The sequence below is a fragment of the Micromys minutus genome (genome assembly GCF_963924665.1).
Source record: "Micromys minutus genome assembly, chromosome: 11".
NCBI lineage: Eukaryota > Metazoa > Chordata > Mammalia > Rodentia > Muridae > Micromys > Micromys minutus.
Window position 1 is genome coordinate 58,411,240 of NC_137980.1, and position 22,113 is coordinate 58,433,352.

General features: G+C 53.0%; 1 protein-coding gene across 1 annotated transcript; it reads left to right on the plus strand.

Moving 5' to 3' along the window:
• Positions 1–1,443: 1,443 nt before the first annotated feature.
• On the plus strand, positions 1,444–11,633 carry SLCO4A1 (solute carrier organic anion transporter family member 4A1; the record flags this gene model as incomplete). The annotated part of the gene is made up of 11 exons (XM_080924889.1): positions 1,444–2,245; positions 3,241–3,331; positions 4,657–4,778; positions 5,155–5,266; positions 8,684–8,838; positions 9,532–9,727; positions 9,868–10,033; positions 10,124–10,296; positions 10,531–10,595; positions 10,937–11,085; positions 11,493–11,633. The coding sequence occupies 11 exons, from the start codon at positions 1,444–1,446 to the stop codon at positions 11,631–11,633; spliced, it is 2,172 nt and encodes a 723-aa protein (XP_080781015.1).
• Between the last annotated feature and the right edge of the window lie 10,480 nt (positions 11,634–22,113).

Consider the following 22,113-nt stretch of genomic DNA (forward strand, 5'->3'; position numbering starts at 1 on the left):
TTGAACTTATAACCCTTCTCAGTCTCTCCACATACCAGTATGTGCCACAGACCTGGTCAGCTTTGCCGTCCTACAATGGAAAAGGCAGCAAACATCAGAGAGGCACGTGACCAATATTTGCAGTAGGGTTCCAAATGGCTCATAGAATATATATGGCTGTAGAATATAGATAAGGCTAGTTTTAGATTGTGCTTCAAATATTTGTCAGTGTTCTTAGCTCCCATATGTAGAATTCTTGGGTGGTGGCTTTCGTTTTCAGGGGAGAAATCCTTCTGTTTCCTTCTGTCTGGTGCTGATCACAAAACTGCTGTCCGAGCTGCATTATGCCCTATGTATACCCGATCTGCCCGCGTACAGTCCTGTGCAGTCACTAGCGGTTGTTCCGGGATAGGGTGGAGAGAGTGCAGTGGGGTGTGAGACAAAAACAAACAGCACTCTGGCGACCTTGAGTCTTTTCCTTCTGATTCTCTCTGTGCTCACAGAGTCTGCTGTCTGCTTCAACCCCAAGTTCCAAGGCTGGCGTACAGTATGGCTCCCCTTTATCTGGCCCTACGCTCTTCCTCTTCGTCTCTCTTCTCTCCTGTTCTGCTGCGGTTTGAGAAAGTGGACTAAATGTGCTTGCTTCAGGACCGGGGAAATGACTCAAGCAGGGAAGAGCTTTCTGCTCAAGCTTGAGGACCTGGGCTGGATCCCCACTATGTATGTAAGAGAACACTCATGGGGGCACATGCCTGTAACCTCAGAATAAGGGAAACAGGCAAGCCAAGATCCCTAGGACTTGCTTAGACACACCAGTGAGCTCCAGATCTGGTTAGAGACCCTGTGATTAAAAAAATTTAAGGTGGAGATGGCTTGGCCCATGAAGTCACGTGACACCATTTCTGATTATCTAAGTTCAATCTCTAGAGCCTACACAGGGGAAGAAGAGAGTGGGCTAGGTGGTGGGTCACAGGGTCCTTCAGAAGATGTTTGTTGGCTGTATTGTACTGTCTGGATTCTGGAACCAGCCGTGTGGTTCTGGTTTGAATTACTGCTCATACAGAAAGCAGCCCAGGCAGGCAAGACAGAGGACATGGGGTGTAGGTCAGGGGACCCAGGGTGCCTATGAGCCCCTCCATGTCTTAGCACTGTTCACTGCTTGGTGGCTCCATCCAGTAACTGTCTTCAGTGCCTTTAGGTGTGGTCTGCTGGAATCCAGTCCGTGGGACCAGTCTGGGTGTGACCCAGTGGCAGCGTCGAGGAACATGGCACGGGGAAGGCTGATCCCAGTGATGGACTAAGTGGGAAACGAATGTTCATGCAGGGATTTCAGCAGATTGGGGAACAGGTAAAGGTTTACTAACAAACTCTTTTCACAGGTAGACCCAGTGACAAGACAGTCCCTCGGCCACCTCTACTGCCCTTACCTGCTGTGCCGCCAAAGCCTTCCCCACGAGGCTGGAGATGCCCCAGCACGCAATGGGGGACAAGCATTTCCTCTCCCTCCCGAAGCACCTCCTTACCGGCACATCCTCAGCCACAGACAGCGGGTGTGATACTCCGCCCAGCAGCCGAGCTTCCCCGGCCTCCCTGCGCTCTGCGCATGGCACCCTGGGCTCCTCCAGCCAGCCCCTGTTCGAGCCCCAGGTGGAGAAGCGGAGCAGCCAGCCGGCCCGTGGGGTGCAGTACGTGTCTTCGGGACCACAGAGCACACTGTGCGGCTGGCAAGCCTTCACTCCCAAGTGCCTGCAAGTCTTCAACACCCCCAAGGGCTTCCTCTTCTTCCTGTGTGCAGCCTCCTTCCTCCAGGGCATGACGGTGAACGGCTTCATCAATACCGTCATCACCTCCATCGAACGCCGCTTCGATCTGCACAGCTACCAGAGCGGGCTCATCGCCAGCTCCTATGACATCGCTGCCTGCCTCTGCCTTACCTTCGTCAGCTACTTTGGGGGCAATGGGCACAAACCGCGCTGGCTGGGCTGGGGTGTGCTGGTCCTGGGAATCGGCTCCCTGGTATTTGCGCTGCCCCATTTCACTGCTGGCCACTATGAGGTGGAGATGAACGAGGGGCTGGGGGCTGGGACATGCCTGACTAATCAGAGTCACTCGGAGTGTGAAGACAGCGCCTCAGGCCTGTCCAACTACCGGCTGATCTTCATGCTGGGCCAGCTCCTGCATGGGGTGGGTGCTACACCACTCTACACACTAGGTGTCACGTACCTGGATGAGAATGTTAAGTCAAGCTACTCGCCCATCTATATTGGTGAGTGGGATTTGCCAGAGTCAGGGCGGGTAGGCAGAAGGGACCAGCTGGAGACATGGAATAAAAGAACCCGTCTAGGTGATCTTACATCCCTCCCTTGGTCATATGACCTAAGCGTCCCTAGGTTACTACTTACAACCATCAGGGCTGTTGCCAAAAGACAGGAGAGTGGATGTCAACTTTCCTAAGAAGCCCCTTAAGGGTTCAGGCCAGAGATCTCAGCACAGCCCCACACTAGGTAGGGCCTGCTCACATGGCTCAGGGACCCCAAGTCCTCAGGCAGGGCTAGGGCAGGGTTAGCTGGCAGCCAGCCTCACTGTAGTTTGGAAAAAGTCCTGTGCAAAAGCAGGGAGGCGGGGGAGAACAGAGACCAGCTCCTGGTGTACCGTGTGTGTACTCTGCCTGGTCAAAGTACATTTTTTTCCTGTTTTTAAAAAAATTGGATGTATTTTATTTACATTTCAAATGTTTTCCCCTCCATAAGCCCCCTATCCCATACCCCAGCTTCTATGAGGGTGCTTCCCACCCACCCACCCCTCCCTTCTTCCTGCCCTGACATTACCCTATACTGGGGCATCGAGTCTTGGCAGGACCAAGGGTTTCTCCTCCCATTGATGCCCCGACAAGGCCATCCTCTGGTACATGTGCAGCTGAAGCCATGGGTCCATCCATGTGTGCTCTTTGGATAGTGGTTTAGTCTCTGGGAGCTCTGGTTGGTTGATATTGATCAAACCCCTTCAGCTCCTTCAATCCTTTCTCTAGCTCCTCCTTCGGGGACCCTGTTCTCAGTCCCAATGGTTGGCTGTGACCATCCAAAGTGCATTTTGAGGGACATTTTTAAAGCTGATGTGTCCAGGTGCTGGCCCCAGTTATAAGCTACACCTGACCTAAAGTGGTCTACCACGGGGCTACAGGCGCAAGGACACAGTGGAGGCACCTCTCAGGAGGGCCCACTAAGTGGCCTGTGACGACTGCCTGCTCTCTTTGCTTTCCAGCCATCTTCTACACAGCAGCTATCCTTGGACCTGCGGCGGGCTATCTGATTGGAGGAGCCATGCTAAATGTTTACACAGAAGTGGGCCAACGGTGAGTAACGGGACATTCCCACCCGCCTGCCCCAGTATCTGGGATGCTGTGCCCCGCCCCCAAAGAATAGTTCTTGATAATACAACCTGGAGGTGGAGTGGGGGAAATCTGGGTTAGTCTTGGATACAGGACTGGAGGTGTTCAGAGAGACTCAAGGTCTATGAGGGGCTTTGAGGGGATAACCAGAGTAAGGTGAGAGATGGGGTAAGGGGGTGTGTGGATTCAAGTTCACACGATTCTGCATCTTCGGCCGTGTGTCTCCAAAGCTCTTGAAGTGACAGGCAACATGCGATGCTAACCTTTGTCAATGTAACGGAAGAGTGGAGAAGTGGGAGGGATGGGGTGCAGAGCTGGGAGGATGGCGCGGCTTTTGCCGAATACTGTCCAGCAAGAGTGTGCAGGTGGCCTTGCCCTGTGTCCTACTGTGGAAGGGTAGCTCTCGAGTTTTCCGTGGCTGTGCTGGGTTTGGGGGCACCACTCCACCTTGGGACTCTCTCTGCAGATGGCACCGGCGAGGTTTCTAAGCGCTCTGCCCTCTCACTTGCTGCCTCTAGCCCTGGGTTGATACTATGGGGTCAAGGGTGCGTGTTCTATGCAGAGCCCGAGGTAGGTTGAGGCTCGAGTCTTTGCATCTGGATGTGTTGTGCTCCTTGGGCTCCGGGTTCTGAGTTGATCTGCACATGGGGGCGGGAGCATGGTCCTAGGTCCCTGGGGCAGCTTCTTACTGTTCCAGAAGGTGTGCGAGCTCTGCTCTCCTGGCCTGGCCACCTAAAGTCCTTTTTCCATTCTTCCTGACCCTTGTCCCGCCATCCTACCATTCCTCACTCCCTCTGCACCCTCTGCTTCCCAAGTATGGCCAGCTGCTACCTTCCCATGGCTTCTGTTCTATTTGAGAGCCCCTCTCTCCTGTGCAGATGGCAGTTGGACGCCTAATGGTCCCTGTGTGAGTAGCTCATTGAACTCCAGCTGAGTCTTCTGTCCCCTGAGCCCTGTGGCCCTGAGGATGACAGCTGGTGTGGGGAGGGACACCAGCTGTTACTTGGAGCTTCTATCCCCAATGCCCCCAAGGTCTCAGTCTGAGGCCCAGTTGCAGCTTCCCAGTGTCTAGATGTCAGGGTCGGAGTGAGGGATTGCTCTCTGGGGGAGTGACCACATTAGAAGGCTCCTTCATTCTGAAGAGATGTGAACACAGGGATGTGGCCCCAGAGTCTCTGTTGCCCTCTGTGAAGAGATCCTAGGAGAATGAGTGGGCTAACCCATGCAGGTACTGGAAGAGACATGGGGGCGCTGATCAGTAACCCAACGACCATCGCTTCTTCCACCAGGACGGATTTGACCACTGACAGCCCGCTGTGGGTTGGTGCCTGGTGGATCGGCTTCCTGGGAGCCGGGATTGCTGCATTCCTTGTCGCCATCCCCATCCTTGGCTATCCCAGGCAGCTACCAGGTGGGTTCCCTGCCCTGCCACACAGGTCCGACCCAGGAGGCGGGAGATATCCTTTCCTATCCTGTTCCTTCTCCCTGTCCTTTCAACTAGTGAGAAATGGAGGCTTAGGTCTCAGTCTTCACACTATGTGGAGAGTGAAACCGATCAAGCAGCCTGCTATCCCGTCTGTGTCTATGCCAGAATGACCCCTCCATGCCCACTGGATCCACATGGCGACAACTTCACCTTTTCTGGCCACACCCCTAGGCCTTAGACTGTAGTACTGCATGTGGATATGTTGTTCCCAGGTCCTGAGGGGTGGAGGAGTTAGGGTGGGCCAACCTCCACGGTGACATCCTCTGGAAGCCATAGCTGTCGACTGATTCTGTCCCTCCAGGCTCCCAGCGTTATGTCGTTATGAGGACGGCTGAAACGCAGCAGTTGAGAAACCACAGCCGCGGAGCAGTGAGCAACCCAGCTTTTGGCAAGACTGTCAGAGACCTGCCCCTGTAAGGAATGTGTGTGGGTGTGTGCACGTGTGTGTTGTGTGTTATTTTGTGTGTGTTATGTGTATGCATTGTGTTTGTGTGGGTGTTGTGTGTTGTATTGTGTTGTGTTCTCTGTGTGTTGTGTGTGTTGTGTTGTGTGTATGTGTTGTGTTTGTGTGGGTGTTGTGTATTGTGTATGTTGTGTGTATATTGTGCTGTGTTATTGTGTTGTATGTTGTGTAGTGTGTGGTGTAGTGTGTGTGTGTGTTGTTGTGCGTATATTGTGTTGTGTGTTATGCCATTGTGTTGTGTGTGTGATACAGTGTATGTATGTGTTGTGCATTATGGGTCCCACATGGGGTCCGAGCACAGCCCTTTAACCCTCTTCTTGACCCACCAAGCACCCTGAGACAGGGGCAGCAGAAGCTCCTGGCTGAGGCCAGAACCACTGTGTGAAGCCCCACAGAGCAGATGCCTCCCGTGTACCTGCAGGCCCTGAGGGCCTCCTCAGAGAGCCCCTCAGGCAGCATAAACCACCGTTGTCTTTTTTTGGTTATCTTGCTATCAGAAGCTCCAAGGAGGTGCAGTTCTGGACCCCCCCCCCCACAGGACAGAGAGCCACAGGAGGCCTCTTCCAGCTCTTGCCTTTCTTGCTGACTGTTGTCCTGCCCTGGGGTAGTCCTTTTTTGTGCTTACTGTCTTCACTCCAACACCTCTTTTTTGTCTGTCCTAGCTCTGCTATCCTTATAGATCAAAGGACAGACTGGGGTCTTAGGGGACAGTTTAGATTCTAGGAGTTCATACGGTGTCTTCCTTCACAACTGAAATTTCCAAAGATCTAGACGGGGCGGCCCTTAGAACGTGTTGCAACCCCATCACTTGTCCTGATCTTATGAGTGCTGGCATCTAATGGACCACTTGGGAAGGCTCTTGTGGGTGGGGCTGAGTTCCACCTTAACACAGAGAAGGAAGGATAGCCCCCAGGGATCCCAGAATAAATCTAGGCTGGTGAAAGTGGAGGTGCAAGCTCTCACAGGCTTTCTATTTCATTACTGCTCACCCAGGAGAGCCAGGACCTGCCTACCTAAGAGGGATGAGCCCCAGGCATGACTGAGTTGGCTGGGAACCTACAAGCCATGGTCTGGAATTCGTCTTAAAGCTGGTCTCCCCTCACCACAACAGAGCTGTCTGGTGTTAAGCTATCCAGGGTAGCATGGCATGGCATGAGCTTTGCCCGATGAGAACCTCTTACTGTGTATTATCCAGCAGGAGGTTCATGCCCGGGGCTAGCGTCTGAAACTAGGCACTGGAACTGAGCAAGCCCACAAATGTGTTCCTCCCTTAAGATCAGGAAGGTCATGACAGTCCTCAGTGCAAACTCAGGAATCCCAGCCAGCCAACCTTCAGAGGGATTATGTAACACGGGTAACATGTTCCACGTGGCAGAGCTGCCCTTGTCCTCAACCACCACAGCCTGAAGCTAAGCAAGTCTAGGCAATACCTTGGGAACGAACCAGCCTGTTCACGGCTAGCCCGTGCCAGATGTATCCATGGAACCAGCAGGGGAAGAGCTGAGATTGGCCAGCGCTCTGAGCCCGTAGGGCTCTGTTAGTGTCAGGGCTCCTCCACACCCGCTTTTCCCTGTCAGAACACGGAGCTGAGCAATTAACTGGAAAGATTTTTCAACCCCCAAGGAGTAAAATTTAAAAGAACTGAGTGTACCCTGCCTCAGAAGGGATCCTGTGAGTGTCTCGCGAGGGCCAGTCTGACTGCCCGATGACCCCGGTTCATTGTGTAGGAAGCGGTAGGTTCTTGCCAGTACACACACACACTCATAAACCCTGCTGATGGCAGGGCTGGGACTAATCCCGGCTTCTCTTTAGAGCATGGTATATTTGGGCCCATATTCTGCCCTTACAGAGCTTGAGTGTGAAGCTGTGTGCGGCCACCTCGGCTGATGCTCAGGACTATCATGACCTAGGTCTAGTTTGGACGAAGCGAGTGAGTCTTAAAGGGCAAGGCTGTGTGGTGGCCACTCACAGGAGGCAGGAGCAGGCACCAGCTCTCCAAGCCTCCATAAGCTAAAGGTGTAAACCAGACACAGCACAGCATAGAAGCTGTGGCACTCACACCACCCCCTGGAGCCGATCCTCCTCCCAGGCGTCTGGAAACTTTAGAGTGCAGAAGCCAGAGTAGCTACTGCACCATGAGTTGGCTTCAAAGAACACCCTGGCCTTGTGTGACCTGGCGCTGAGATAGGTGACTGTAGGGGACAGTGACAATCTGTGCTCTCTAGGCTTAAGGTGGCAGCTGCCCCAGAAGGTTCTAGTTCAGGCTCTGCTCCCAAGAGCTGTGTGGTATCATGCCCAACCTCACAGCACGAAGTCCTCATTCACCCCACGGAAGCTAGAGCCCAACTCCTAGCCAGCAGGCAGGTGGAGCTTTTAGAATCACCCACCTCTCAGCGGGCTGTGCAATCTTGGCCAGGGCCTGTGCTGCCACACCCGGCTTACTCTGCCTTCTGGAAGGCAAGTCAGTCAAGACCGACCTCACCGTGTGGCTGGTGTCTTTGACATCCCAGACAGTGCAGCAGATGGAAGGAAAGAGCCACGTGAGGGAACCCAGGGCTGACAGTGCCAGGGCTTGGATCCTTAGGACTCCAGGCCAAAGTCACCATGGGATTAGCAGACAGTGTCTGACCACCGATCCTAGTGTCACCCCTACAGCCACTGTCCAGAGAAAGGGAGCTAGCCAGATCCACTCAGCGCTCCTTGGAGGCCCCTGTTTCCAAACCCAGAAGATGGCTCCCTCTTCTCCCTATAGCTTTTGGTTGGGAACCTGTACCTCCCTTGGTGACTCCTATCCATACTAGGTCCCTACTCCTTGGTCACATCTTACCCCTTGGTGGTCCATCTTTTGGTGAGCCCCATCCCATTAGAGACCTCAGCCCCTTGGTGAGTCCTACCTCCAAGAGACCCCATTCTTTTGATGACCTAGCTCCTTGGTGTGACTTCCATCTTTAGTAGCACCCTCCCTAGCCCTGTCCAGCCCTGAACCTGGTGGTCACCACCTCTCTAGCCCTTGCTCAGACACTCTGCTAGTTTGTTCCGGTGCCTACCAGATGTGATTACCATCTTCATCCAGTCAGGATCTGTCCGAACTGGAAATTGGCCACAGCAGTGTCATAGTCTCTGGAATCGGTTTTGGTAGCTTTGTGGGCAGGGGTTCCAAAGGCTTATGGTGGGGCCACCATTTCACTACCTGCCAAGCCCAGCTTTTCACCCCCCCTCCTGGTGTCTCTGGGATAGATGTGACTACCACTTCACCCTCTCAAAACCAGGGCCACAGGTGTGTGGATAACCTCAGAAACGGCAGGGTCCTTGGAGTGTAAGTCTGGCCTATTCTGAGTATTTTTCTGGTCTCTTGCTTTTCACCCAGCTCCATCTGGCTCCTGCTAAGAAACCCCACATTCATCCTGCTCTGCCTGGCCGGGGCCACTGAGGCCACACTTATTGCTGGCATGTCCACATTTGGTCCCAAGTTCTTCGAGGCCCAGTTCAGCTTGAGTGCCTCCGAGGCTGCCACCCTGTTCGGTAAGGAGACCCTGAGTGTTGGAGCGCTCTGCAGAGACAGTGCAAGCTCCTGCAAACTCCAAGTGGACGGTGCTCCGAGAGGGGAGGGGAGGTCAACCTCTACGTGCAAGCCACTTCACCTACCACTACCACCCATTACAGAAAGGGTTTGAGTCCCCCCCCCCCCCGCCTTCGTGACAGAACTCTGTGGCAGGCTGGCCTTGCAGGGATCACCTAGAGCCCTTACTCTACAGCTCATGGCCTCCCTATGCTGAGGTCAAGGCACAGCCTTGCTGATCACACCTTTGACTTGGGGTTGTCACCCACGTGCTGGCCATTGTGGGTAGAAGCCATTGGCTGCAGCACACCTCGCAGGTGTCTGGGTAGCGAGAGGGTGTCGTATTGGTGACTCTCTCCCCGGACACATTCTTACCTAGCCCAGTTGCTCACACCTGATGGCTCCCTCCCATTCTTTGCACTTTCCTGGCTGACACACTCATTCCTCTTATGCCACCATACCTACGCCTTTTTCACTGAGTGCTAGGCTTCCGGGTGCCCTGCACAGCCTGAGAGAACCCACCCTATTGCCACAGCTATCCCTGAGCGCCCTCGGGCAGGGACTGTTCTCTCCATTCCTCAGTGTTCACACTAATGTTGCAGAAATGACAGGATTGGGCTGGGGGGGGGTTGGCCCTCACTGAGTTCCTTCCTCAGGATACCTGGTGGTGCCAGCAGGCGGTGGTGGCACACTCCTAGGTGGCTTCCTGGTGAACAAGTTCAAGCTCCGTGGCTCTGGGATCATCAGGTTCTGTCTGTTCTGCACCTTGACCAGCTTACTGGCCTTCTTTGTCTTCCTCATGCACTGTCCCAACGCGCACATGGCAGGTGTGACAACTGGCTACATTGGGAGGTGAGCCCGCTAGAGGCCCCACACCTTGGGGGCCCTGCGTTCCTGAGGACGGGGTGCCGGTCATAGTAACATGGGCAGGGAAACACGCCAGGAAGCCTGAACATCTGCTAACAACACCACCCAACCATCCATTTCTGTAGCCTCTTGCCTAAGGGACAGCTGGATCTGAAGGCGGCTTGCAACGCCATTTACTGTTGCCAACCAAAGCACTACAGCCCCCTGTGTGGCTCCGATGGCACCATGTACTACTCTCCCTGCTACGCAGGCTGCCCTGCGGATGCAGCGACAAGCCTGGGTGGCCAGAAGGTGAGTGTGGCCACGCCCACTTCCCCCGCTCTGGCTGGGACCCGGAAGCCTCTGCCTTTGAGTGACCAGCACTGTTGTTGGGCTCCCCAGGTATACCGAGGCTGTAGCTGTATCCTTGAGAAGGCTTCCTCTGGCTGGGGCAATGCTACCGCAGGGAAGTGCGCTTCCGCCTGTCAGAGCAAACCCCTCTTTCTGGTTCTCGTGTTCGTTGTAATTATCTTTACATTCCTCAGCAGCATTCCTGCGCTAACTGCTACTCTACGGTAAGAAGCTCTCTCACCGCATTTTCTCTTGCAGTACCAGCAGGTGGCGCTCAACAGATGCTGCTGTGGCCCTCTGGTAGCCGCAGGCCCAGCTAGTGGCATCGGAGTTGACCGTCTCTGGTCCCCAACGAGGTGCTTGGCACCTAGGGAGGTGGTGATGTGGACTGCTGGTGTATGGTTATGAGGTGCACAGCCAAGCTTTCATGGGCTCGACATTGCAATTTTTCATTGCAGGTGTGTCTGTGATCGGCAAAGGTCCTTTGCCCTGGGCATCCAGTGGATCGTCGTAAGAACACTAGGTACTGCGTGGGGGTGAGGAAGCCATGTACGGTTGTGCTGCGTCTTCGAGCGTAAGGAACCTAGAGGTGTTCTGTGGCGACACTGGGAAGGACCTTTTCCCTCACTGCCCACTAGAGGGCCACATTGTCCCTCTGTATACCCAGTAGGTTTCTTTGCCCTCACAAAAGGCCCTCCTGAGAAACCATGGCACTCCTGACCATGCTGGTTCTGCAGAAAAGGGGGTTAAGTCCCCCTTTTGCCCCTGAGAACACAAATGACAATGTGGCTTTGCAAGGGTCTTCCCCTATGAGCTTCCTTTTCTTGCCCATTAGGGTATTAAGTGAACTCTCTCCTTTGGCAGGAAGTATCCCAGGGCCCATCGCCTTCGGCTGGGTGATTGACAAGGCCTGCCTGCTGTGGCAAGCCCAGTGTGGTCAGCAGGGCTCCTGCTTCGTGTACGAGAATGAAGCCATGAGTCGGTACATGCTCATCGCAGGGCTCGCTTTCAAGGTGAGATGACCCTCTGGTGTCTGCCTCCACTTCTGCCACCGCCCCCTGTCCCCCAACCTTCTACCTCGGCTTACACAAACACTCAGCCATGGCGTCAGGCTGCCCTGAATTCAGGAGACTTCATCCTGAGGTCTTTCCTCAGCCCTACAGAGACTGTTGTTCTCAGTTTCTAAGGACAGGAGTGGCTCATGTCTTTTAGGGGACCCTGTGTAGCCTGTGTCAGGTCCTTACACCTTGCCTTGGCCCCTACTTTTAACCAAGGGTGGTTCTCATTGAAGTACTGGTGTCTCGTGCAGAAAGGGTGTGTCTCTGTGCTAGAGAGAATGGGGCAGGGTATTATACCAGCGGCCCTCGGCTGGGCAGAGTCCCCAGGCTGCCTCGGGCCAACGTCACCTCCTGTCCCCCAGGTGTTGGGCTTCCTCTTCTTTGTCGCTGCCTACTTTCTCTACAAGTCCCCTTCAGTGTCCTCAGATGGCCTGGAGGCCTCCCTGCCCAGCCAGTCTTCTGCCTCCGACAGCCCCACAGAACACCTCCAGAGCAATGTCTGACACCACTGGCTCCTCCACACTTCCAGAGGACTCTTCCTGGAAACCCTGACCCACCCTCACTGGGTGCTAACTCTGAGGACCTTATAAAACCTCACACTGCATTCTGGGATCTCGCGCTGCCCCACACTGTGACTGAGCAGCCTCCGAGACTTTAAGGAGGAAGTCACGAGTGTCATGTAAGAGTCATGTATGAACCACATACATTCCCCAAGCCCTGGAGTCTCTAAGGGGTCACTACATTTCATAGACCATCACCTGGTCCTGACTTCCTGTGTCTACTGAGAAGCCCTGTGCAGGGCAGCGGGGCCCTGGGCATGCCCCTATGGAGCCAGCTATTTGGTATTTTGCTTGAATCTGCTTACTGCCTGTCCTGGAAGCCTGGTGGCCTCCGTGCGGGGCGGGAGCAACTTGAATCATTATGTCCAGACGTATATTTTGCACTGAATGGTGTTTATTGGATCAGTTTTGTACCTGATCATGTGACTCGTGTCCAAGCATACTGCAGAGAGGGTGTGACCCCATCTGAGGTGCCATGCAGCTTGCGTGGACAATGTATTTCTATGTTTTTGGTTAGAGTGTGTGCATAATATATTTTAATATTTAAACCAATGATCCTTGTGTGATGTTTTATGTCTATGATTCAGCAGGTTCTTCTGCCCATCTTTGATATAGGTTTCCATAGTAATAGGGTGTCCCAGGCATTAGCTGGGACTATAACACTCCTAGGGGTGGGTTATCCCCACTGCTTTTGTGACCAGAAGCAAGGCTATAATGGTGCAGGCTCCTGTCCCTGGACCCAAGTAGACAGGCTTTAGCCACACCTCCTGTCCTCACCCACTTTCTTAATGACTCAGACCCCATCTGCAAACCTTGGGGTTGGGGACATGGTAGCCAGATACTACTGCTGTCAGTGAGGTGTGAGATGCATATGCGACCGTATGTGTGCTGTACGGATGCCGGGTCTGGCGTGGGGGTGTGCGTACAGAGTTGCATGCACACAGGCACACAGAGATGACAACCCAACTCCAGAGGAATGAGGAGGGCAGGGCCTCTGCCCCCTCATAGCCAAGCCCCCACCTCTGCTGAGGAAATTCCAACATGCTATGTTTGGGGTGTCAGAAGCCTGTGTGGTGGTGGGGAGCTAGAGAAGAGGTGCATGTGTAAACTCACGCATGTAGAGGTCAGAGGACAGCCCCCACGATCATCCCTCAATCCCCATCTACCTTGTTTGTGAGGTAAGGTCTCTCACTGGCCAAAAACTAACCAAGAAGACTAGGCTGTGTGCCCAAGGGATGTGCATCTCTCCCTAGCACCAGGATTTTGAGCAAGAGCTGTCATGTCTGGCTTTTCACACTAGTGCCAGGGATCGACCTCATGTCCTCACATCTTCACTACAAGCACATCTCCGACTGAGCTGTCCCCCCAGCCCATGATTGTCATTTTGAAAGGCTGGCCCCTCCACCGTGACCAGGACCACCCTACCTCTTATCACCAGTAGACATGTGGGTCACAGCACCTAAGGGCCAGAGCTCAGGTTGTCTCGGATTCCTGTCTGGAGAAGTGATGGGCCCTTCAGGAGGACACAAGGTGCCTTAGGGTTTTACTGCTGTGAGCAGACACCATGATTAAGGCAAGTCTTATAAAGGACAGCTTTAATTGTGGCTGGCTTACAGGTTCAGAGGTTCAGTCCGTTATCATCTTGGCAGCATCCAGGCAGGCATGGTGCAGGAGCTGAGAGTTCTACATCTTCATCTGAAGGCTGCTAGCAGATACTGACTTCCAGCCAGCTAGGAGGAGGGTCTTAAAGCCCACCCCCATAGTGACACACCCACTCCAACAAGGCCACACCCACTCCAACAAGGCCACACCCACTCCAACAGGGACCCACATCTTTTAATAATGCTACTCCCTGGGCTGAGCATATACAAACCATCACACAAGGCATCACCCTATCACAGAGAGCAACACAAACACTCAGGCCCACAGACTCACAGAGAGAAGAAACGGGACACCACCTCACTCCCTGAGCTGGCACTCCAGCTCAACCCACAGCTGTCAGCACCCTGGGGGATTGTGGAGGATGGGGACGGGAGGCTCTTTGTACGGGCTGATGCCCAGGTGGGGCCACCTGACTTTAGAGCCTGGTGGCTTCTACCAGCTGAGAGGCAAGGCACGTGGGCCTCTGATCAAAGTCTTGTCTTCTGGTCTCAGAGAAGCCCATCCACTGGCTGAATGACCCTCAAACAGCCTGCTTGGCTTTTCTGTTGCCTTGATCTCATCTTCTGCAGAATTCCTGTCCCTTTGGGGCAGTGGACTGTGCCACCAGACAGAATGGGTAAGGTAGTAGCCAAAGCTCAGAACCCCGAAGTCCCTTAATTGAGAGTTCACTAGCTCCTGTCCAAATTCCTGCCCTGGAGCAGGGGACCACAACACCCCACTAAGAGGACCATGATAACTGGTCATGTAGCATAGCAACCCAGAGTTCTTCATGCTAATGTGTCTAACGGACACCAAGGGTTTAGCCAGTAAGCTTCCTCCCTGGGCATGCCCTCCTGCAAAGGTATTTAATCTCTGGTTCACCCCAAGTAAGCCGTACACATCCTTTTCTGCCATGAATCAATAGTTTGGGCAAGCAAGAACTGTCTCAATCAAGAACTGCCATGGGGGGAGGCCTTCATCATACAGAGCCATGCCTGTTTCCCACAGAAGGCCTCTTTGCACTCCTGACACTCACCCTAAGCTAAACCAGGTTACCCCACCCAGGTTCATCTCAGGCCCACGCTTCCCCTCCCCTCTGGTTCTCAACACTTCACAGTTTCCAGCAGTGTCTGGAAGCACAGGAGTTTGGGAGCCACAGCCTCTGTCCCAACCCATGCCTTTTCTCACCCAGAGAAACATGAACTGGGGACCCTATCTTTAAGCTGGGTTTCATTTCCCCCGAGTGGTGAGTGTCCCACCAGCTGGGCACCGCAACAGAGAGAAAGTAATGTAGCCTAGCACCCTTGCATTTTGCCTCCCCAAGCAGTGTCTCAGCAGCCGACACTCCAGCCGCAGAGCTAAATGCAGAACACATGGCCCCTCTCCCAGAAAGGCCAGCTGTTGCTCATATAGGCTGCTGCAATGTGACCAGATGCCTGGTACTCATGTTGGGGTCTACTAAATACTGCTCCTGACCATACGTCACACCTGACAGCCTCCTTGTACCCACACAGAGAGGCTGACAGAATCCACAGCAGCCTTTTCTGGCTGTATCCCTGGTCACCTCACTCTGTTTTCTGGACACTTTGATATCATTTTCACATTTGAGACACTGATATTCTGCTGACCCCACCTAGAGGAGACACATTACAGGAATTCCACCAGATGAATGACTGGTCCTTCCATGACACACAAGTTAAGATGTTTACTCCTTTTCGGAGATTTTACAGTTAACTGCATGTCTTAGTTAGGGGTTTACTGCTGTGAGCAGACACCATGACCAAGGCAACTCTTACAAGGACAGAATTTAATTGGGGCTGGTTTACAGGTTCAGAGGTTCAGTCCATTATCATCATGGCAGGAAGTATGGCAACATCCAGGCAGGAATGGTGCTGGAGGAGCTGAGAGTTCTACATCTTGTTATGAAGATAAACAAGAGAAGACTAACTTCCAGGATGCTAGGAGGAAGCTAGCACTCAAAACCCACCCACACAGTGGCACACTTCCTCCAAGAAGCCCACACCTATTTCAAGAAGGCCACACCTCCTAATAGTGCCATTCCCTGGGCCAAATGTATTCAAACCACCACACTGTGTGTATTATTATCTGCTATGTCTCATTATCCTTAATGTGGGTGTGATGGTTTCATATGCTTGGCCCAGGGAGCGGCACTATTTGAAGGTGTGCTCTTGTTGGAGAAAGTATGTTACTGTGGGGGTGGGCTTTGAGACCCTCCTCCTAGCTGCCTAAGGATGCCCAGTCTGTTCTTGGCTTCCTTCAGATAAAGAAGTAAAAAACTCTCAGGTTCTCCTGCACCATGCCTGCCTAGAGGCTGCCATGCTCCCCATCTTGACTGAACCTCTGAACCTGTAAGCCAGTCCCAAATATATGTTGTTCTTTATAAGACTTGCCTTGGTCATGGTGTCTATTCACAGCAGTAAAACCCTAACTAAGACAGTGGGCATCCAGGCACAGAGTGTCCTCAACCCAGAAAAGATTCCTTCTGACGCCACTCAGGTGACACCTGAGGAAGGAGACAAGAATCACCAATTCTGGGACAAGGTGCCTCCCCCAGTACCTTCCCAGGTGTGCCTGAGCTACCAGGACTCTGATCATTCATTCTTTGTCCCTTGTCGTTTGCCTCCCAAGACAGGGTCCCAGGATCTCAGGGACTTGTCTTTCAGTGACTCACACTATGAAAAGCACACAGGGCTAGTGTGCAGGAACGTCTGTGGAGTCCAAGGACCCATGCGACCACTGAAGGTGACCTTGTGCCTTCCCCTGCTAGTCATCACAAGGGGAAGAAATTAACATACCAGGACAGGAACCTTGTGTCCCTGATCTGAGAGGCAGTCTGAAAGCAAATTGCTGTTCATGGTGGTACCTTCACCAGAACCTGAACCCCCAGACTGTGAGCTTTTGAACCTTTGGTATGTCATGAGGGTGATGGAAAGACTCCTGGTTCCAACTGAAGAGGAAGGCACCCCAGGGCCCCAATGATGGCTGAAGCAATGACCCCACGCAGACCTGGGAGAGGGGATGTTTTACATAGAGATGAAACAACCCCTTCTGCCAGTGATGGGCATACACGCCACAACAGAGTTTGAAACAATAGCCAGAGAACTCCCACGAACCGAAGCCAGAGCAAAGGTTCCAGAACGAGCTAAGAGAAGATCGCACAGCTCTGCGATCTCAGCCAATCCTGCTGTGGATAAGCCTGCAACACATCAGCCTGTGGAAAACCCCTGGCAAGTGGAGCCCGAGACAGGCAGAGGGTTAGGGAAGAGGCAGGCATTGCAAGTGCTCCAAGGATGGAGAAGAAGGATGCTGTTCAGAGTGGGGAACTCCCGGAAACGGAGGCCATCTGGTGGCCAAGCAAGCCACAGGCTGTGCAGCAAGTCCCACCTCCATGACTATGGCCGGGAGTGGCTTGGAGAAGAACAGCATTCTACCAGCTGAGTTCTGCCACAGCCTGAGGTGACCACCAAGCCTGGTGTGACATCTGCCCTTGTTCTTCTAGTCACACCCATCCCCAGCCCCTCCAGAATCACTCTGCTCTGGCCACACACACACACACACACACACACACACACAAAGGCATGTGCACATACAGGTCTATGCACAAATATGAGCTTACAAACACCTAAATATACACTTATTCATATATACAAACCAGTATGCAGATATACATTTTTGGCCCCTACCCCGGGGCCTTTGCACAAGTACTTCTAGCTCCTCCAGGACACCCCTCAGTGACTGACAATCTGTGACTTTTCTGGTTCTAACTCCCCTGGCTATACCTGACTATCTAGACTTCCAGAGAATGTACCGTGACTGTTGTGCCCACTGCAGGGAATCTTTTATTAATATCTACAACGGTGCCTGGCATACAGTAGGTGCTCAATGAGTGTTTACTGGGTGCTGATGGGACCAGGAACCATCAGCTAATGCTACCCATGATCAGGAATGCAGAGAAAACTGTTGGCAAACGAGCTGGTCACCTCAACAGTGTCACAGACACACATCTGAGGACAAGCAATCGGGCCAGCTCAATCCTAGGACCTTTTCATCCGAAGACCAGTAGGTGGCCCTTTGTGGGTGGAAGCTGGAAGTCCATGGTCCCCAAAGTCATGTACGAATCAGTCAGAGGATTTCAGGAGCTCTCTCGGCATGCTCTGTGAGGACCCAAGATGAGCTGAATACAACCCCATGAGATGATCATTTGTGCTAGGATTGACTTTAATCAGCAACACATTAGAGCCGCTCATGAGGTAACAATTTAATGACGGTTACAGGGATAATCTATTTTATTCTCAGCCGGCTCCCGTGGTAATTACATTTCTGTTGTGTTTAATTCATAACTTGATCATTTATTCCAAGTTGTGTTGGCCTTGGACTACAGGCTCTTGGGAACTTCCTCAGAAGGAGCTCAGACTGAGTGATTCCTCTCTGCCTCTGCCTCATCTCTCCCTCCTTCCCTCTTCCCTCCCTTTTTCCCCCTTCTCTCCTTTTCTCCCTCCTCCCTCCCCCCTCTCTTTAATGGAGGCAGTTGAGGTTGGCTGTCCCAGATCATGGCCTCACAGGCTCTTTAACGCATGCCTCAGTTTCCCTACTTCCAGAAAAGGGTGATACCAAGGCCTGGCTTCACCAAGGCCTCCTTTTTAATGAGTGCAGATTTTATTTAAAAAAATCAAAGACACCCTCATCCTGGTTCGACAGAGAAAGAAATGGCACGGAGTGGCTGACCTGCAGTGGCCACGCATGCCACCAAGTGACGCCTGCCAGGCATGTAGCCTCCTCTTGGAACCTCAATCTTCCCGAACACCCATCTGTTGTGCTGGTGTATCTTCAATGCTTGATACCAACATCTCCAAGCAGATTGAGAGCAACCCACTTCTAACAACCATAGCTAGCCACCCTCATGCCCCTTCAGGATAGTCCCGGGTACCCCAGGTCCTCGGATTGTCACTGAAGCTAAGGCCTCTGATATACACCTCTCCTAGGGATCCACCCCCATTCCAGGAGAGCAGTTTGATTTTGGGGGGACTGGAGGGAGCAGTTGAGGAGCCCTCAGTGATTAACTGGCAGCAGCCCAGCTGCTGGGCAATTACCACACCTGGAAGTCACTAATTAGGAGCCTGATTAGCCCCAGGCCCCTTCTTCACCCCATGACCAAGTGGATGTAGATTGTATCTCATGACCATTGAGGAAACACAATAAGAAAGTTGCTGTTAATTTCCCAGAAGCTTCTGTGAGCTCCTGCAGAGGACTGAGGGACAAACAGTAATAGGTCGGCCAGGGGACAGGACCTGTCAGAACAGGGGCAAGAGGAGCAGAAACAGGGGGAGAGGATGGGGCATGAAGGGGCTCTGAGGCAGCTTGGTGCAAGCTCCTTTGCTCCTTTTTTGCTTGTCTGAGGCGCGGGGGGGGGGGGGTCTCCTTTGGTCTTGATTGCTCTTAAGAAAGAAGAGAATAAATTCAGAAAGATATACGCCGCAGTTTGTGTCTCACAAACAGTTCCTCTCTAATTGGATTTTGACCAAGATCATGATAAATGCCTAAGAACGCCCATTGCCACGATGGTTCTGCTCTGGAGAAAGCACCAGGGCTGAGGCTAGGCATCCTTCACACAGGTTCTGGGTCACCTGGGAGGAGCTGTCCAGGTTTTCCCAAGAGTCAGAGCTGACCCTCCCTCTTCCCCCCTTCTACTCACTTCTGCCAGGGCTTCCTACTTCTGCTCTCTCTCCTTGTCCCTCCCCTCCCCCTCCTCCCTCCTTTTTCTCCAGCCTCTCTTGCCCTCTTTCTTCTTCTCTTCCTCCTTACCGCCCCCCCGCCCCACACGCACCATTTCTCTCCTCCTCTTTTCTTCCCCCGTCTGTAGTTATGGAGCCCATAAAAGGGACCTCTGGCCTTTTTATTCTCTCAGCTCCGTGGCTGAGAAAGTCCTAAGGCCTCCAAGCTAAGGAATTAGGAAGAGAGCTCGGTGGGGGAGCTCTTCCGGGTGGGCGGTGGTTCCTGGGCCCAGAGCCTCCCTCTATGGCTGGGTGATCTTGGTCCCCTCGTGTGGGTAGAGCTGGCTCGGTGCTCAGGCAGAGCCGCCCACTGACTCTTTCTGAGAAAAAACGAGCTTTGCATCTCTATAAATCTCCCGCACCCCTGTGCGCAGCTTCCTGGCCAGGATGACAGGTGATGGCTAAATAGCTATTCACGAGGCATTATCTCCAAGCACCAGCTCAAATGAGGCTTTTCTCGGCGCGCAGCTGAGACAGGCGCGTCCCTCTGTTTGCTGAGGACAGCAGTCGACCGTGGAGAGGCGTGCAGCCTATTACCCGACTAATACCACAGTTGTGACTGAACGTCATGTTCTACAGCTCCGGAATGACGAAAATTCAGCCATGCTGAAAAGCAGGGAGGGGAGACCGGGAGGAAAGTCTGGTAAGGAGAATGAGGCACAAAGAGAGGAAGAGGCCACTGGACAAAGGGGACACCCCTCCACCCATTCCCTCCACCGAGGAACCTTTGTCATGTAGTTGCCTCGAGCCAGGCAACTCCCAAAGGCTTTTCTCTACTACCCACAAACCCTCTCAGTCCAGTGGTTCTCAACCCGTGGGTCTCGACCCCTTTGGGGGGTCAGATGACTTTTTCACAGGGGTCACCTACGACCCTCTGCATAGCAGATGTTTACAGTAGCAAAATGACAGTTATGAAGAAGCAACAAAATAATTGTATGGGGGGGTGGTCACCACAACTGGAACTGTGTTAACGGTTGCAACATTAGGACTGTTGAGAACCACCCTGTCCCAAATAGAAACTCTTGCTCCTCACCCAATATACATTAGGATTTTTGGGTTTGTTTTGTTTTCCCTTAGGGGAGAGGGGAGCTGAACACATTGTGTAGCCTTGGCTGCCCTGAGATAAGTAAACCAGGCTGTCTTCAAACTCACAGAGACCGCCTTCCTCTGTCTGAGTGTTAAGATTAAAGGTGTGCACCACCACTGCCCTGCTGAGCATTAGGTTTGTGAGTGTGTCCCTGCCTAAAAGCTGTGTGACCAAAATGCTTCCTCTGTGTAGCCTTGACACTGCATGCCCCTAAGCCTGCTTATCCCTTCCTCAGTCTCAATGCTGCTCACCCCTGACCCTGGTTACCCCTGACCCCTGACCCCTCAACCCTCACCCTGCTCACCCCCTGCTCAGTTCTGACCTCTGCTTACCTTTGGTTACATTAAACCTTGACCCCACTCACTGCTGACCTTGTTGACCCCTGACCCTGCTCATCTCTAACCACACCTTCCCTCCCGAAACCCCATCAGCTTCCCAGGCAAGCCTGGTCTACACACACACACACACACACACACACAGGTGTGTGCACACACACAGAGAGAGACAGAGACAGAGAGCAGCTCTACTTCTGTTTCCTGAGTTTCTTGTGGGCACACATGAACCTCTGCAGGCAAGCAGAATGGCTTAGGCTTTGAAGGAAAGCCCAGGGCTCTAAATCTTTGAAGGCTGGGCTCCAACTTCACATGGAGGCTGACCCCAGGGGATGGGATGGGTCGGGGACGGCTATAACCCCTACCCTACACCAGCAGATTTTGAAGGCAGTAGCTTGCTGTGGTGCAGCTTGCTGGGTAGCAGCCATGGCCCAGCCACGTGGCGGCACCTCAGACACATGGGCTACAGAACTGGTTGTGGAGACTTCAGGATCTGGACAGGCTGGGTTCCCCGGCTAACAGAAAGAGGACTTTGTGAGAGACGCATTAAATTCTTCAAAGAAGCAACATTAGCACCTGTCTCAAAGGGAGCCCACATTACTTTAGTTTGGAAAGGCAGGTTCACCACAAAAGCCCCTGAAGTTAATTCCTCAGCCAGGTGTAGCAGTGTACACCCCCTTGCACCCCCACCCAGCCCCACTCCCGCAATATCATTGCTCAGAGGCACAGGCAAAGGCCAGCAGTGGTCCAGCCAACCTGTGATCTTTCTCTGCATGGATGAGCATAAGGTTTATGGATATACACTAGGCTTTCCACCATCCTTGCTGATTAAGGTGGACTGTGCTCTGTGCCTCCTGCCTGTCTCCTGGACTTTATTTGCCATCCTGTCTTCTCCCATTGCATGTGGCTTTGTGGGAAAGCCAGCGCTGGAAAAGGTTATCCTATCTCTAAGGAGGCCAGACACACAAGTGGATACCTGCAGCTTGATGGACCATGACTCTGTGGCCTCTAGGACTGGGTGAATGTGGTAGAAGGGACTATTGGGTCCCAGCACCATGGTCTCTCAAGTGTCTCAATCCTACACTCACTCATTCTGGGATGATTCTTTTTCAGAAATGTCCTGGCCGTCTCCAGCCCTTTAAGATGATCTGGAAGGTGGTAGTCATGCCTAAAACTCCACAGAGGTTGAGAAGGCAAGACTGGCACCTGACTACTACAGGAGTGGGGGCCTTGGTGAGTAGAGAGGATCTTGGCTATCCCAAAGAATTGTGTTCTTGCTGATTAGAGATTAGAAGCTAGGGAATGGAAAACAAGCAAAGACTGTGGCTGTGGGGGAGCTAACCTGACAGAAGCCCTGTGTGAGAAGCTGATGTGGGGGAAGGAGAGTTAAAGCGACTGACTTTACTCATCTGCTGACCTCACCTCTTCCATGTGGAGGCCACACCCCTCAGCTGCTGTGGCTGCTGTGGCTGCTGTACACCTGTGTCCTGAAGGACAGCCCTCTGGATTCCTGGCAGAGCAGACAGAGCCCTTGGCTGAACTGTGCTTGGGAATGAGGTGGTGACCAGTTT